The 15,376-nt window shown below is 47.3% G+C and overlaps 1 protein-coding gene across 1 annotated transcript in view; it reads right to left on the bottom strand.

Annotated features, from left to right (window-relative positions):
• TRPC4 (transient receptor potential cation channel subfamily C member 4) overlaps positions 1-15,376 on the bottom strand; it is a 467,661-nt gene that overhangs the window by 17,003 nt on the left and 435,282 nt on the right. Inside the window, exon 7 of the mRNA XM_040422436.1 lies at positions 13,325-13,520. Within this exon, the coding sequence (XP_040278370.1) occupies positions 13,325-13,520 (196 nt within the window). The remainder of the gene's footprint in view (positions 1-13,324; positions 13,521-15,376) is intronic.

The following is a 15,376-nucleotide window of genomic DNA, read 5'->3' as shown; positions in this document are numbered from 1 at the left end:
TACCGAATTTTGGGGTGTCCGTGACACGGACCCGAACCCGAACATTTTCGTAAAAGTCCGGGTTCTGTGTTCGGCGCTTTCTTGGCGCTTTTTGAAAGGCTGCAAAGCAGCCAATCAACAAGCGTCATACTACTTGGCCCAAGAGGCCATCACAGCCATGCCTACTATTGGCATGGCTGTGATTGGCCAGTGCAGCATGTGACCCAGCCTCTATTTAAGCTGGAGTCACGTAGCGCCGCACGTCACTCTGCTATGATCAGTATAGGGAGAGGTTGCAGCTGCGACGTTAGGGCGAGATTAGGCAGATTAACTCCTCCAAAAGACTTCATTCTGTGATCGATCTGCAGCTGTGGATCATTGAAGTGCTATTATTGACTTGCTCACTTTTTTGAGGCTGCCCAGAGCGTTTTTAGATCACTTTTTTTCTGGGGTGATCGGCGGCCATTTTGTGACTTGTGGTGCGCCAGCACGAGCTATCACCAAGTGTATTTAACCATCGATAGTGTGGTTATTTTGTGCTATATCCTACATCAGCTGCAGGCTGAGCCTGTGTCACCGAAGTGCATTTAACCATCAACAGTCTGGTTATTTTTTGGCCATATACTACATCAGCTGCAGGCTGAGCCTGTTTCACCCAAGTGCATTTAACCATCAACAGTCTGATTATTTTTTGGCCATATACTACATCAGCTGCAGGCTGAGCCTGTGTCACCGAAGTGCATTTAACCATCAACAGTCTGGTTATTTTTTGGCCATATATTACATCAGGGGCAAGTTTAGCCTGTCACCCAGCGCCTAAAAAATAGACCTGACATTTCTATTCAACCAAATCTGCACAGTTTTAGCTTGTCAAGTTATTTGTAGTGACCGTCAAAGCAGACTTTTTGTTCTGGGTTGAAAAAGCATTCCCAAATTTGCCATTCTGAAAATAACTAGTTTGTGGTATTTCAGGCCTACTTGAAATCTATCCCAAAAAGAAAATCTTACATTGAAGTTATTGATAGTATCATTCAGAAAAACCTAAGACACGCGCTAGCGTGCTGATAGAAGTGTCATTCTGTGATTAAACCTATAACTGTCACACAGCGCAAAAAAAAACAGGTCTCACATCTCTATTCAACCAAATCTGCACAGTTTTAGCTGGTCAAGTTATTTGTAGTGACCGTCAAAGCAGACTTTTTGTTCTGGGTTGAAAAAGCATTCCCAAATTTGCCATTCTGAAAAAAACTAGTTTGTGGTATTTCAGGCCTACTTGAAATTTATCCCAAAAAGAAAATCTTACATTGAAGTTATTGATAGTATCATTCAGAAAAACCTAAGACACACGCTAGCGTGCTGATAGAAGTGTCATTCTGTGATTAAACCTATAACTGTCACACAGCGCAAAAAAAAACAGGTCTCAGATCTCTATTCAACCAAATCTGCACAGTTTTAGCTTGTCAAGTTATTTGTAGTGACCGTCAAAGCAGACTTTTTGTTCTGGGTTGAAAAAGCATTCCCAAATTTGCCATTCTGAAAATAACTAGTTTGTGGTATTTCAGGCCTACTTGAAATCTATCCCAAAAAGAAAATCTTACATTGAAGTTATTGATAGTATCATTCAGAAAAACCTAAGACACACGCTAGCGTGCTAATAGAAGTGTCATTCTGTGATTAAACCTATAACTGTCACACAGCGCAAAAAAAAACAGGTCTCACATCTCTATTCAACCAAATCTGCACAGTTTTAGCTGGTCAAGTTATTTGTAGTGACCGTCAAAGCAGACTTTTTGTTCTGGGTTGAAAAAGCATTCCCAAATTTGCCATTCTGAAAATAACTAGTTTGTGGTATTTCAGGCCTACTTGAAATCTATCCCAAAAAGAAAATCTTACATTGAAGTTATTGATAGTATCATTCAGAAAAACCTAAGACACACGCTAGCGTGCTGATAGAAGTGTCATTCTGTGATTAAGCCTATAACTGTCACACAGCGCAAAAAAAAAACAGGTCTCACATCTCTATTCAACCAAATCTGCACAGTTTTAGCTGGTCAAGTTATTTGTAGTGACCGTCAAAGCAGACTTTTTGTTCTGGGTTGAAAAAGCATTCCCAAATTTGCCATTCTCAAAATTGTGGTGAACGGGAACAATGAGGAAAACATCTAATAAGGGACGCGGACGTGGACATGGTCGTGGTGGTGTTAGTGGACCCTCTGGTGCTGGGAGAGGACGTGGCCGTTCTGCCACAGCCACACGTCCTAGTGAACCAACTACCTCAGGTCCCAGTAGCCAGCAGAATTTACAGCGATATTTGGTGGGGCCCAATGTCGTTCTAAGGATGGTAAGGCCTGAGCAGGTACAGGCATTAGTCAATTGGGTGGCCGACAGTGGATCCAGCACGTTCACATTATCTCCCACCCAGTCTTCTGCAGAAAGCGCACAGATGGAGCATGAAAACCAAGCCCATCGGTTTGTCACATCACCCCCATGCATATCAGGGAAACTGTCTGAGCCTCAAGTTATGCAGCAGTCTCTTATGCTGTTTGAAGACTCTGCTGCCAGGGTTTCCCAAGGGCATCCACCTAGCCCTTCCCCAGGGGTGGAAGAGATAGAATGCACTAACGCACAACCACTTATTTTTCCTGATGATGAGGACATGGGAATACCACCTCAGCACGTCTCTGATGATGACGAAACACAGGTGCCAACTGCTGCGTCTTTCTGCAGTGTGCAGACTGAACAGGAGGTCAGGGATCAAGACTGGGTGGAAGACGATGCAGAGGACGATGAGGTCCTAGACCCCACATGGAATGAAGGTCGTGCCACTGACTTTCACAGTTCGGAGGAAGAGGCAGTGGTGAGACCGAGCCAACAGCGTAGCAAAAGAGGGAGCAGTGGGAAAAATCAGATCACCCGCCGCCAAGAGACTCCGCCTGCTACTGACCGCCGCCATCTGGGACCGAGCACCCCAAAGGCAGCTTCAAGGAGTTCCCTGGCATGGCACTTCTTCAAACAATGTGCTGACGACAAGACCCGAGTGGTTTGCACGCTGTGCCATCAGAGCCTGAAGCGAGGCATTAACGTTCTGAACCTTAGCACAACCTGCATGACCAGGCACCTGCATGCAAAGCATGAACTGCAGTGGAGTAAACACCTTAAAAACAAGGAAGTCACTCAGGCTCCCCCTGCTACATCTTCTGCTGCTGCCGCCTCGGCCTCTTCTGCTGCTGCTGCCGCCGCCTCGGCCTCTTCCTCCGCCTCTGGAGGAACGTTGGCACCTGCCGCCCAGCAAACATGGGATGTACCACCAACACCACCACATGCGTCACCAAGCATCTCAACCATGTCACACGGCAGCGTTCAACTCTCCATCTCACAAACATTTGAGAGAAAGCGTAAATTCTCACCTAGCCACCCTCGATCCCTGGCCCTGAATGCCAGCATTTCTAAACTACTGGCCTATGAAATGCTGTCATTTAGGCTGGTGGACACACACAGCTTCAAACAGCTCATGTCACTTGCTGTCCCACAGTATGTTGTTCCCAGCCGCCACTACTTCTCTAAGAGAGCCGTGCCTTCCCTGCACAAACAAGTGTCCGATAAAATCAAGTGTGCACTGCGCAACGCCATCTGTGGCAAGGTCCACCTAACCACAGATACGTGGACCAGTAAGCACGGCCAGGGATGCTATATCTCCCTAACTGCACACTGGGTAAATGTAGTGGCGGCTGGGCCCCAGGCGGAGAGCTATTTGGCGCGCGTCCTTCCGCCGCCAAGGATCGCAGGGCAACATTCTTTGCCTCCTGTCTCCTCCTCCTCCTACTCAGCTTCCTCCTCCTCTTCTTCCACCTGCTCATCCAGTCAGCCACACACCTTCACCACCAACTTCAGCACAGCCCGGGGTAAACGTCGGCAGGCCGTTCTGAAACTCATATGTTTGGGGGACAGGCCCCACACCGCACAGGAGTTGTGGCGGGGTATAGAACAACAGACCGACGAGTGGTTGCTGCCGGTGAGCCTCAAGCCCGGCCTGGTGGTGTGCGATAATGGGCGAAATCTCGTTGCAGCTCTGGGACTAGCCGGTTTGACGCACATCCCTTGCCTGGCGCATGTGCTGAATTTGGTGGTGCAGAAGTTCATTCGCAACTACCCCGACATGTCAGAGCTGCTGCATAATGTGCGGGCCGTTTGTTCGCGCTTCCGGCGTTCACACCCTGCCGCTGCTCGCCTGTCTGCGCTACAGCGTAACTTCGGCCTTCCAGCTCACCGCCTCATATGCGACGTGCCCACCAGGTGGAACTCCACCTTGCATATGCTGGACAGACTGTGCGAGCAGCAGCAGGCCATAGTGGAGTTTCAGCTGCAGCACGCACGGGTCAGTCGCACTGCGGATCAGACCCACTTCACCACCAATGACTGGGCCTCCATGCGAGACCTGTGTGCCCTGTTGCGCTGTTTCGAGTACTCCACCAACATGGCCAGTGGCGATGACGCCGTTATCAGCGTTACAATACCACTTCTATGTCTCCTTGAGAAAACACTTAGGGCGATGATGGAAGAGGAGGTGGCCCAGGAGGAAGAGGAGGAAGAGGGGTCATTTTTAGCACTTTCAGGCCAGTCTCTTCAAAGTGACTCAGAGGGAGGTTTTTTGCAACACCAGAGGCCAGGTACAAATGTGGCCAGACAGGGCCCACTACTGGAGGACGAGGAGGACGAGGATGAGGAGGAGGTGGAGGAGGATGAGGATGAAGCATGTTCACAGCGGGGTGGCACCCAAAGCAGCTCGGGCCCATCACTGGTGCGTGGCTGGGGGGAAACACAGGACGATGACGATACGCCTCCCACAGAGGACAGCTTGTCCTTACCTCTGGGCAGCCTGGCACACATGAGCGACTACATGCTGCAGTGCCTGCGCAACGACAGCAGAGTTGCCCACATTTTAACGTGTGCAGACTACTGGGTTGCCACCCTGCTGGATCCCCGGTACAAAGACAATGTGCCCACCTTACTTCCTACACTGGAGCGTGATAGGAAGATGCGCGAGTACAAGCGCACGTTGGTAGACGCGCTACTGAGAGCATTCCCAAATGTCACAGGGGAACCAGTGGAAGCCCAAGGCGAAGGCAGAGGAGGAGCAAGAGGTCGCCAACGCAGCTGTGTCACGGCCAGCTCCTCTGAGGGCAGGGTTAGCATGGCAGAGATGTGGAAAAGTTTTGTCACCACGCCACAGCTAACTGCACCACCTCCTAATACGGAACGTGTTAGCAGGAGGCAACATTTCACTAATATGGTGGAACAGTACCTGTGCACACCCCTCCACGTACTGACTGATGGTTCGGCCCCATTCAACTTCTGGGTCTCCAAATTGTCCACGTGGCCAGAGCTAGCCTTTTATGCCTTGGAGGTGCTGGCCTGCCCGGCGGCCAGCGTTTTGTCTGAACGTGTATTCAGCACGGCAGGGGGCGTCATTACAGACAAACGCAGCCGCCTGTCTACAGCCAATGTGGACAAGCTGACGTTCATAAAAATGAACCAGGCATGGATCCCACAGGACCTGTCCATCCCTTGTGCAGATTAGATATTAACTACCTCCCCTTAACAATATATTATTCTACTCCAGGGCACTTCCTCATTCAATACTATTTTTAATTTCATTTTACCATTATATTGTGGGGCAACCCAAAGTTGAATGAACCTCTCCTCTGTCTGGGTGCCGGGGCCTAAATGTGTGACAGTGGCCTGTTCCAGTGGTGGGTGACGTGAAGCCTGATTCTCTGCTATGACATTAAGACAGATTCTGTGCTGACATAAGGCCAGATTCTCTGTTACGGGACCTCTCTCCTCTGCCTGGGTGCCTGGGCCTAAATGTGTGACAGTTGCCTTTTCCAGTGGTGGGTGACGTGATGCCTGATTCTCTGCTATGACATGAAGACAGATTCTGTGCTGACATAAGACCAGATTCTCTGTTACAGGACCTCTCTCCTCTGTCTGGGTGCCTGGGCCTAAATGTGTGACAGTGGCCTGTTCCAGTGGTGGGTGACGTGAAGCTTGATTCTCTGCTATAACATGAAGACAGATTCTGCGCTGACATAAGGCCAGATTCTCTGTTACGGGACCGCTCTCCTCTGTCTGGGTGCCGGGGCCTAAATGTGTGACAGTGGCCTGTTCCAGTGGTGGGTGACGTGAAGCCTAATTCTCTGCTATGACATGAATACAGATTCTGCGCTGACATAAGGCCAGATTCTCTGTTACGGGACCTCTCTTCTCTGCCTGGGTGCCTGGGCCTAAATGTGTGACAGTGGCCTGTTCCAGTGGTGGCTGACGTGAAGCCTGATTCTCTGCTATGACATGAAGACAGATTCTGCGCTGACATAAGGCCAGATTCTCTGTTACGGGACCGCTCTCCTCTTTCTGGGTGCCTGGGCCTAAATGTGTGACAGTGGCCTGTTCCAGTGGTGGGTGACGTGAAGCCTGATTCTCTGCTATGACATGAATACAGATTCTGCGCTGACATAAGGCCAGATTCTCTGTTACGGGACCTCTCTCCTCTGCCTGGGTGCCTGGGCCTAAATGTGTGACAGTGGCCTGTTCCAGTGGTGGGTGACGTGAAGCCTGATTCTCTGCTATGACATGAAGACAGATTCTGTGCTGACATAAGGCCAGATTCTCTGTTACAGGCCCTCTCTCCTCTGTCTGGGTGCCGGGGCCTAAATGTGTGACAGTGGCCTGTTCCAGTGGTGGGTGACGTGAAGCTTGATTCTCTGCTATGACATGAAGACTGATTCTCCGCTGACATAAGGCCAGATTCTCTGTTACGGGACCTCTCTCCTCTGCCTGGGTGCCTGGGCCTAAATGTGTGACAGTGGCCTGTTCCAGTGGTGGGTGACGTGAAGCCTGATTCTCTGCTATGACATTAAGAGAGATTCTGTGCTGACATAAGGCCAGATTCTCTGTTACGGGACCTCTCTCCTCTGCCTGGGTGCCTGGGCCTAAATGTGTGACAGTGGCCTGTTCCAGTGGTGGGTGACGTGAAGCCTGATTCTCTGCTATGACATGAAGACAGATTCTGTGCTGACATAAGGCCAGATTCTCTGTTACAGGACCTCTCTCCTCTGTCTGGGTGCCGGGGCCTAAATGTGTGACAGTGGCCTGTTCCAGTGGTGGGTGACGTGAAGCTTGATTCTCTGCTATGACATGAAGACAGATTCTGCGCTGATATAAGGCCAGATTCTCTGTTACGGGACCACTCTCCTCTGTCTGGGTGCCTGGGCCTAAATGTGTGACAGTGGCCTGTTCCAGTGGTGGGTGACGTGAAGCCTGATTCTCTGCTATGACATGAATACAGATTCTGCGCTGACATAAGGCCAGATTCTCTGTTACGGGACCTCTCTCCTCTGCCTGGGTGCCTGGGCCTAAATGTGTGACAGTGGCCTGTTCCAGTGGTGGCTGACGTGAAGCCTGATTCTCTGCTATGACATGAAGACAGATTCTGCGCTGACATAAGGCCAGATTCTCTGTTACGGGACCGCTCTCCTCTGTCTGGGTGCCGGGGCCTAAATGTGTGACAGTGGCCTGTTCCAGTGGTGGGTGACGTGAAGCCTGATTCTCTGCTATGACATGAATACAGATTCTGCGCTGACATAAGGCCAGATTCTCTGTTACGGGACCTCTCTCCTCTGCCTGGGTGCCTGGGCCTAAATGTGTGACAGTGGCCTGTTCCAGTGGTGGCTGACGTGAAGCCTGATTCTCTGCTATGACATGAAGACAGATTCTGCGCTGACATAAGGCCAGATTCTCTGTTACGGGACCGCTCTCCTCTGTCTGGGTGCCGGGGCCTAAATGTGTGACAGTGGCCTGTTCCAGTGGTGGGTGACGTGAAGCCTGATTCTCTGCTATGACATGAAGACAGATTCTGCGCTGACATAAGGCCAGATTCTCTGTTACGGGACCGCTCTCCTCTGTCTGGGTGCCGGGGCCTAAATGTGTGACAGTGGCCTGTTCCAGTGGTGGGTGACGTGAAGCCTGATTCTCTGCTATGACATGAATACAGATTCTGCGCTGACATAAGGCCAGATTCTCTGTTACGGGACCTCTCTCCTCTGCCTGGGTGCCTGGGCCTAAATGTGTGACAGTGGCCTGTTCCAGTGGTGGGTGACGTGATGCCTGATTCTCTGCTATGACATGAATACAGATTCTGCGCTGACATAAGGCCAGATTCTCTGTTACGGGACCTCTCTCCTCTGCCTGGGTGCCTGGGCCTAAATGTGTGACAGTGGCCTGTTCCAGTGGTGGGTGACGTGATGCCTGATTCTCTGCTATGACATGAAGACAGATTCTGTGCTGACATAAGGCCAGATTCTCTGTTACAGGACCTCTCTCCTCTGTCTGTTTGCCGGGGCCTAAATGTGTGACAGTGGCCTGTTCCAGTGGTGGGTGACGTGAAGCTTGATTCTCTGCTATGACATGAAGACTGATTCTGCGCTGACATAAGGCCAGATTCTCTGTTACGGGACCTCTCTCCTCTGCCTGGGTGCCTGGGCCTAAATGTGTGACAGTGGCCTGTTCCAGTGGTGGGTGACGTGATGCCTGATTCTCTGCTATGACATGAAGACAGATTCTGCGCTGACATAAGGCCAGATTCTCTGTTACGGGACCTCTCTCCTCTGCCTGGGTGCCTGGGCCTAAATGTGTGACAGTGGCCTGTTCCAGTGGTGGGTGACGTGAAGCCTGATTCTCTGCTATGACATTAAGACAGATTCTGTGCTGACATAAGGCCAGATTCTCTGTTACGGGACCTCTCTCCTCTGCCTGGGTGCCTGGGCCTAAATGTGTGACAGTGGCCTGTTCCAGTGGTGGGTGACGTGATGCCTGATTCTCTGCTATGACATGAAGACAGATTCTGTGCTGACATAAGGCCAGATTCTCTGTTACAGGACCTCTCTCCTCTGTCTGGGTGCCGGGGCCTAAATGTGTGACAGTGGCCTGTTCCAGTGGTGGCTGACGTGAAGCTTGATTCTCTGCTATGACATGAAGACAGATTCTGCGCTGACATAAGGCCAGATTCTCTGTTACGGGACCGCTCTCCTCTGTCTGGGTGCCGGGGCCTAAATGTGTGACAGTGGCCTGTTCCAGTGGTGGGTGACGTGAAGCCTGATTCTCTGCTATGACATGAAGACTGATTCTGCGCTGACATGAAGCCAGATTCTCTGCTATGGCATGAAGAGACTGATTCTCTGCTGACATGAAGCCAGATTCTTTGCTATGGCATGAAGAGACTGATTCTCTGCTGACGTGAAGCCAGATTCTCTGCTATAGGACCTCTGTCCAATTGATATTGGTTCATTTTTATTTTTTTAATTTTAATTTTAATTCATTTCCCTATCCACATTTGTTTGCAGGGGATTTACCTACATGTTGCTGCCTTTTGCAGCCCTCTAGCTCTTTCCTGGGCTGTTTTACAGCTTTTTTAGTGCCCAAAAGTTCGGGTCCCCATTGACTTCAATGGGGTTCGGGTTCGGGACGAAGTTCGGGTCGGATTCGGATCCCGAACCCGAACATTTCCGGGAAGTTCGGCCGAACTTCTCGAACCCGAACATCCAGGTGTTCGCTCAACTCTACACAACAGCTAATAAGCCCTTTTTCTTTTTCCCCACGACTACACGCCAAAAAAAGGCTTTAGAACATATAACTGCGGCCGTGAACAGCAAATAAAGTTTTTTTTTGCTACTAATACACACCAAAAAGGGCTTTAATTTTCTTACTTCACCACACAATGGCTAATAAGCCCTTTTTCTTTTTCCCCACTAATACACGCCAAAAAGAGGCTTTTGAACATAAAACTGCGACTGTGAACGACAAGTAATATTTTTTTTTTGCCACTAATGCATGCCAAAAAGGCCTGTCATTTTCTCACTTAACCACACAATGTCTAATAAGCCCCCTTTCCCCCCCCCCACTAATACAAGACAAAAAAAGGCTTTAGAACATATAACTGCGACCATGAACGACAAATAATACTTTTTTTTGCCACTAATACGTGCCAAAAAGGGCTATAATTTTCTCACTTCACCACACAATGGCTAATAAGCTATTTTTCTTTTTCCCCACTGTTACACGCAAAAAAAAAAGACTTTAGAACATGCCGTATAACTGCGGCCGTGAACGGCAAATAAAGTAATTTTTTCCACTAATACACGCCAAAAAGTGCAGTAATTTTCTCACTTCTCTAAAAACAAACCCCTAAAATACATAAAACATACATCAAATTGCATATAGCAACCTACACAGTGCTGTAGGTGCGGTATAGTAGCGCAGAAAACAATGTCCCAATTGCAATAATGGTGCTAAGACCAAATGTCCAAATCAACAGTCTTGATTGTACAGTACCAATACGCAGGTATAGCCCTGCAACCAATTGGGGCAATGATATAGTATAATGAACGCACTATGGCCAAATCCGATGGAGCAGTAATGGTAATGATATACCAATGTCCGGTGTTGCAGATGTACAGAGATGCGTACAAGTATTGCACGTTAGATATAGTCTCCAAGCTACTTACAATTTCTCGCCGCTTGTAACCTCCCGGTCTCACCCCTCCTTGCTGCCTAACCGCAGCGCTGGTTTCCCAGGTGGCCGTACACGGCCGAGCGTGGCGTCCCACGTGACCTGGTCGTCTGGGGTTCCGGACGGACGTTTAGGTGACGTCACTGCTGTGCGGCTGTAACTTCAAACGGGCGCTTGGATGACGTCACTGCTGTGCTACTATACCGCACCTACAGCACTGTGTAGGTTGCTATATGCAATTTGATGTATGTTTTATGTATTTTAGGGGTTTGTTTTTAGAGTATTAAAATATTAAATATACCATTTATCAACCATTCAGTGTTTCCCTCTTGAGTGTGCCCCCTCGCTTTTGCATACGTTCTAATATTCCTTTCAGGTCCTGAGGGTAGGACCGGAGGGTGAGCACCTATCCATACGGGATAGGGGTGAGCCGCTGTATTCCATTTATTGTATCTAATTTTCTCACTTCACCACACAACGGCTAATAAGCCTTTTTTATTTTTTCCTACTACTACACCCCAAAAAAAGGCTTTAGAACATATAACTGCGGCCGTGAACAGCAAATCAAGTTTTTTTTCTTTCTACTAATACACACCAAAAAGGGCTGTAATTTTCTCACTTCAACACACAACGGCTAATAAGCCCCTCCCCCGCTAATACACGAAAAAAAGGCTTTTGAACATATATATAACTGGACCGCACAAGGGCTAATAACAAGAATGGTTTGCTGGAATTACAGAGGTATTGCAAACCTGAAATGAGCAGCAGTATAATGGCAATTTGGATCCGCAGTCAGTGCAGCAAGGTGTAATAGGATTGTTCCTATTACCCAGGCTGTAAACTCCCCTATTGAACCCTGTTCTGCTTCAATGCTGTGTAATAATTCCTCCCTATCTTTTCCCTACACTTCTAATGCTCTTTCCCTGAACTTCAATTGAGCAAAATATGTTTTCAAGTCTTTCCTAGCACTGTCTCTAGCGCCTGCTGACGTCTCTCCCTGCACTAAGCACACTGGAAAATGGCTGAATCCAAGATGGCTGAGGCTATTTATAGGGCTGTGACATCACAGGGCTGGCTGCTGATTGGCTGCATACATGGCATTGTGAGTGATCCCTCGTTCCCAGTGTTCCTTGCTCCATGTCCTAACATGTGCAGCAGCCATTTTAGGAAACAATGCGATTCGTTACCACGAAGCATGAGGAAATTCGGATTCGGTGCGAATCGAATAATTCCTGAAATTCGGATTGAATTCCACTTCATCAGCTTTGATTCGCTCATCTCTAGTTGGTATGAATCTCCAAAAAATTGATGCCCAAAATCCCTGAATATTTTCCAGGCCTTTGCAGGGCCCAACTATGCGCAAGAGCTTGTGCAGAGTGAGCTGAATTTTTTAAAGGGAGTCTGTCACCACATTTGAGCCTATTAGACAGATCCAATAGCGTTATATGTGCCACACAGAGGTTTAAAACTGTACCTTTGTTGCATATACCGGAGTCTTATTTCAGCCAAAAATGAACTTTGTAGGTTCTGTAAATGCGCCCTCTCAAGTGCCCAGGGCGGCGTCTCAATCTTCCGAGCCCAAGACCGGACCTCCCCAACGGCTCATAACCCCGCCCTCCGTGTGCCTCTGCCCGCTCGTTTACGCTCCTCCTCTCTCCTTTTCCACTGCGCCGCAGCAGAGAGGAGGAGCGTAAACGGGCGGGCAGAGGCACACGGAGGGCGGGGTTATGAGCCGTTGGGGAGGTCCGGTCTTGGGCTCGGAAGATTGAGACGCCGCCCTGGGCACTTGAGAGGGCGCATTTACAGAACCTACAAAGTTCATTTTTGGCTGAAACAAGACTCCGGTATATGCAACAAAGGTACCGTTTTAAACTTCTGGGTGGCACATATAACGCTATTGGATCTGTCTAATAGGCTCAAATGTGGTGACAGACTCCCTTTAAGTGTCATTCCCCATCACATTCAGCAGATGAAGAATATAAGAAAGAGTTTTAGGTTTCTCTTTTTCACATTATTGGTTCCACTGTCCTAAATCTTGCTAAGCACTTTTATGTACTAACGAGTTGAATCAAATAAAGGTACTAATCCTACGTAGTAGGGGAGAATATGAGAATTTTACACTTAAGTTAGATCAATGTATCTTAGGTCAGATAGCCTCATATTTTCGAGAGGACCCTATTAGGGTCTTCCTTATTGTTTTATTGTTTTCCTAATACAGTTCGTGAAGTCCTGTTGATACTTTCTGATGTGACTACACATGACTTTAGCTTATGTGCTGTTTTTGTTAAGGTATAGGAATATGGAGATACCTTTGTCTTTGATAGCAGACTGATCTTACAGATTTCTTTAATGGTCTCTATTTCACCAAAATATATCCATGATTGTTTGATATAGATTTTTTTGATTGATAATCACTTTGGAAATCTTTGTATTTTATGACCTGCTTTTTTTTTGCCATTATGATTGGCTTTGTTATAAACTTTATTTTGATTTTTTTTTATAAAACTTAAATTTACAAGGCAGAGTCCACTGTCTACTCTGCCCACACAGGCAGTTAAAATTAAGCGACCCGCCTAAGCCGGTCATTGGTGAAGCCAGCATTTCCATCCATTTCATCTGTGTCATGCTTGAGATAAGGAAGAGGAGAGCAGTAGAGATCAAAGCAGTGTTGAAACAGCATTGACTCTGGGGAAATTAAAGATTATTTATTATTTTTTATTCATTCATCCTATTTAACGAATACCTACTGAAAGTCGACAAATGTTACAAAATGTATCTTACAGCAATGAGTTGGTAGGAGTTGTTCATCATGGCAATTAGCATGTTAAGAAGAACGACCAGGGAGATTACATTGTAGGTTCCAAACATGGTTGCACCAACAAATTCTGTGAATTTATGATCAGGTTCTACATTTGTAACATGAAGATTGATGAGTCCAAAAATTGACCAAAACAGTGACTGCAATGTTTCAAATAACCTAGAATTATAAAAAGCAACAAGAGGGAAAAAAAAAAAAACATGATTGCAAAGATATTTCCTTTACACAATATGAAATAGATAAATAGACATAATAATTGAAGGGCATTTTAAAAAGAAATATGGTAACGCAAAAGTAACTTAAAATATTATACCGTACATTGCATAGATTGCTGAACATCATAGTTTATAGATAAAAGGTTTGCAAATGACCTGTTGGCAAGCTCTGCCTCAGATGCCATCAGAGTTTGCTAAGAGCTAATTTTCATAACTTCTTCCAAGAATACCAGAGGAGCATGCATGGCCTATAGGCCTCCTCAAGCCGATTAAGGCAGTCTCCATAAAGAGATATATGTAGTACCCCCGCCCCTAACGGACAAGGCAGAAGGTATGAAAATGTGTAGGGGTTGCAGTAGCCCCAGTAGTAGTTGCAGCAGTACAGGATGGAAACTGACAGATAGGAGTTGTGAGGTTGTGTAAGGGTAGCAGTAGTGACAGCAGTAAACATAGCAGGAGCAGTACAGTATTGAACCTGATAGATTAGGCAGGAGATGTGTGACTATGTAGGGGTAATAGTATCATCAGACACCGCTACAGCAGCTGCGGCAGCAGCAGTAGCAATATATTGACAATACATGCACAACTGCGTATGTGTGTCAGTTATTGCCTTTGTATGACCGCTTTAACTGCTTAACGGATTTGCATTGTCTTATTTTCAAAGATTAATCAGATGAGTCACTGAAATATACAATATACACTCACTGACAAAAAAGAAACAAAATAAAAAGGAGTTTTTGGAATAGAATGAAACTTTATATTTATAAACATATATTTAAGTGATTATGATATTACAATGAAAGGATACGTTTATTGGGTAAACGACAATTAAAAGGAGGCTCTAGCACGCTGTTGGGCCACCTCTATCCTGGATACAAGATAAGATATAAGACATGGAGGCATACAGCTTCTGTATCGAAAATGTGAGAGCAGCTTGTGCGGATCGGTGGATCAATTGGTGGTCGGTCTGGGCTGTTCTGAGTCTGTTCACCATTTGTGCATGCCCTCAGAAAACCACTGCTCCCAATACCTAACAGCTAGATCAGAACGGCCTAGATGGCAGGCAAATTGTTGAGAACATCAGGCTTCTCTCAGTTCAATGATGTACCCCCTCTCAAACGTCTTTAAGTGCATTGTAGAAGCATGTCTAGCAATCGACAATGTCTTGCCAATAGGTACACTGCAACTACTTTTTAAAAGGCAGCTGGGAAGCTCTTTTATGCCCTCTTGTAGCAAAATTCAGTTTCTAATCGGGCTACACATGTAATCATTTACATATCTGCCTGGGTGTGTAATTTATTTAATTTGTCAATAAGTGAATAAGACACTGATGCCAGCAACATAGAGAGACTTTTGGACCATTGTGTCACGGCTGTATGTGAGCAACAATAGTATACACAGTAAAAGAGCTACTGACCGGACCCAAACTAGGGAGGATAAAGGGTGACCCCTGTCAGACCCTCAAAGCTCTCCCTATGCTGCTAAAGCACATGCCCGGATCCAAATGGCGGAAGGAGGCATGCCCACGTGCCTAAGACTGATGACCACTGTAACCCCTACAATAGTGGAAGGGGCACGGCCACCGGTGCCCTACTCAGTATATGGAGGGAACCGTGGCCACCTCAGATCCAGTCAGAAAATAATCAGGTACACAACAATGTCTGTACACTTAGCTGAAGGTGTTGCAGCCGCAGAGAAGACGGATCAAGGACAGCTGGCAATATCCGGAGTGCTTGCTGGCAGCAGAACACGGTCCAGTGAATGATAGCTACAAGTGAAGATACTAAAGCAAGAGCTACA

The sequence above is a fragment of the Bufo bufo genome, chromosome 3, assembly GCF_905171765.1.
Source record: "Bufo bufo chromosome 3, aBufBuf1.1, whole genome shotgun sequence".
Lineage (NCBI taxonomy): Eukaryota > Metazoa > Chordata > Amphibia > Anura > Bufonidae > Bufo > Bufo bufo.
The sequence above is the reverse complement of the archived record's forward strand: the minus strand, read 5'-3'. Positions and strand labels throughout refer to the sequence as shown.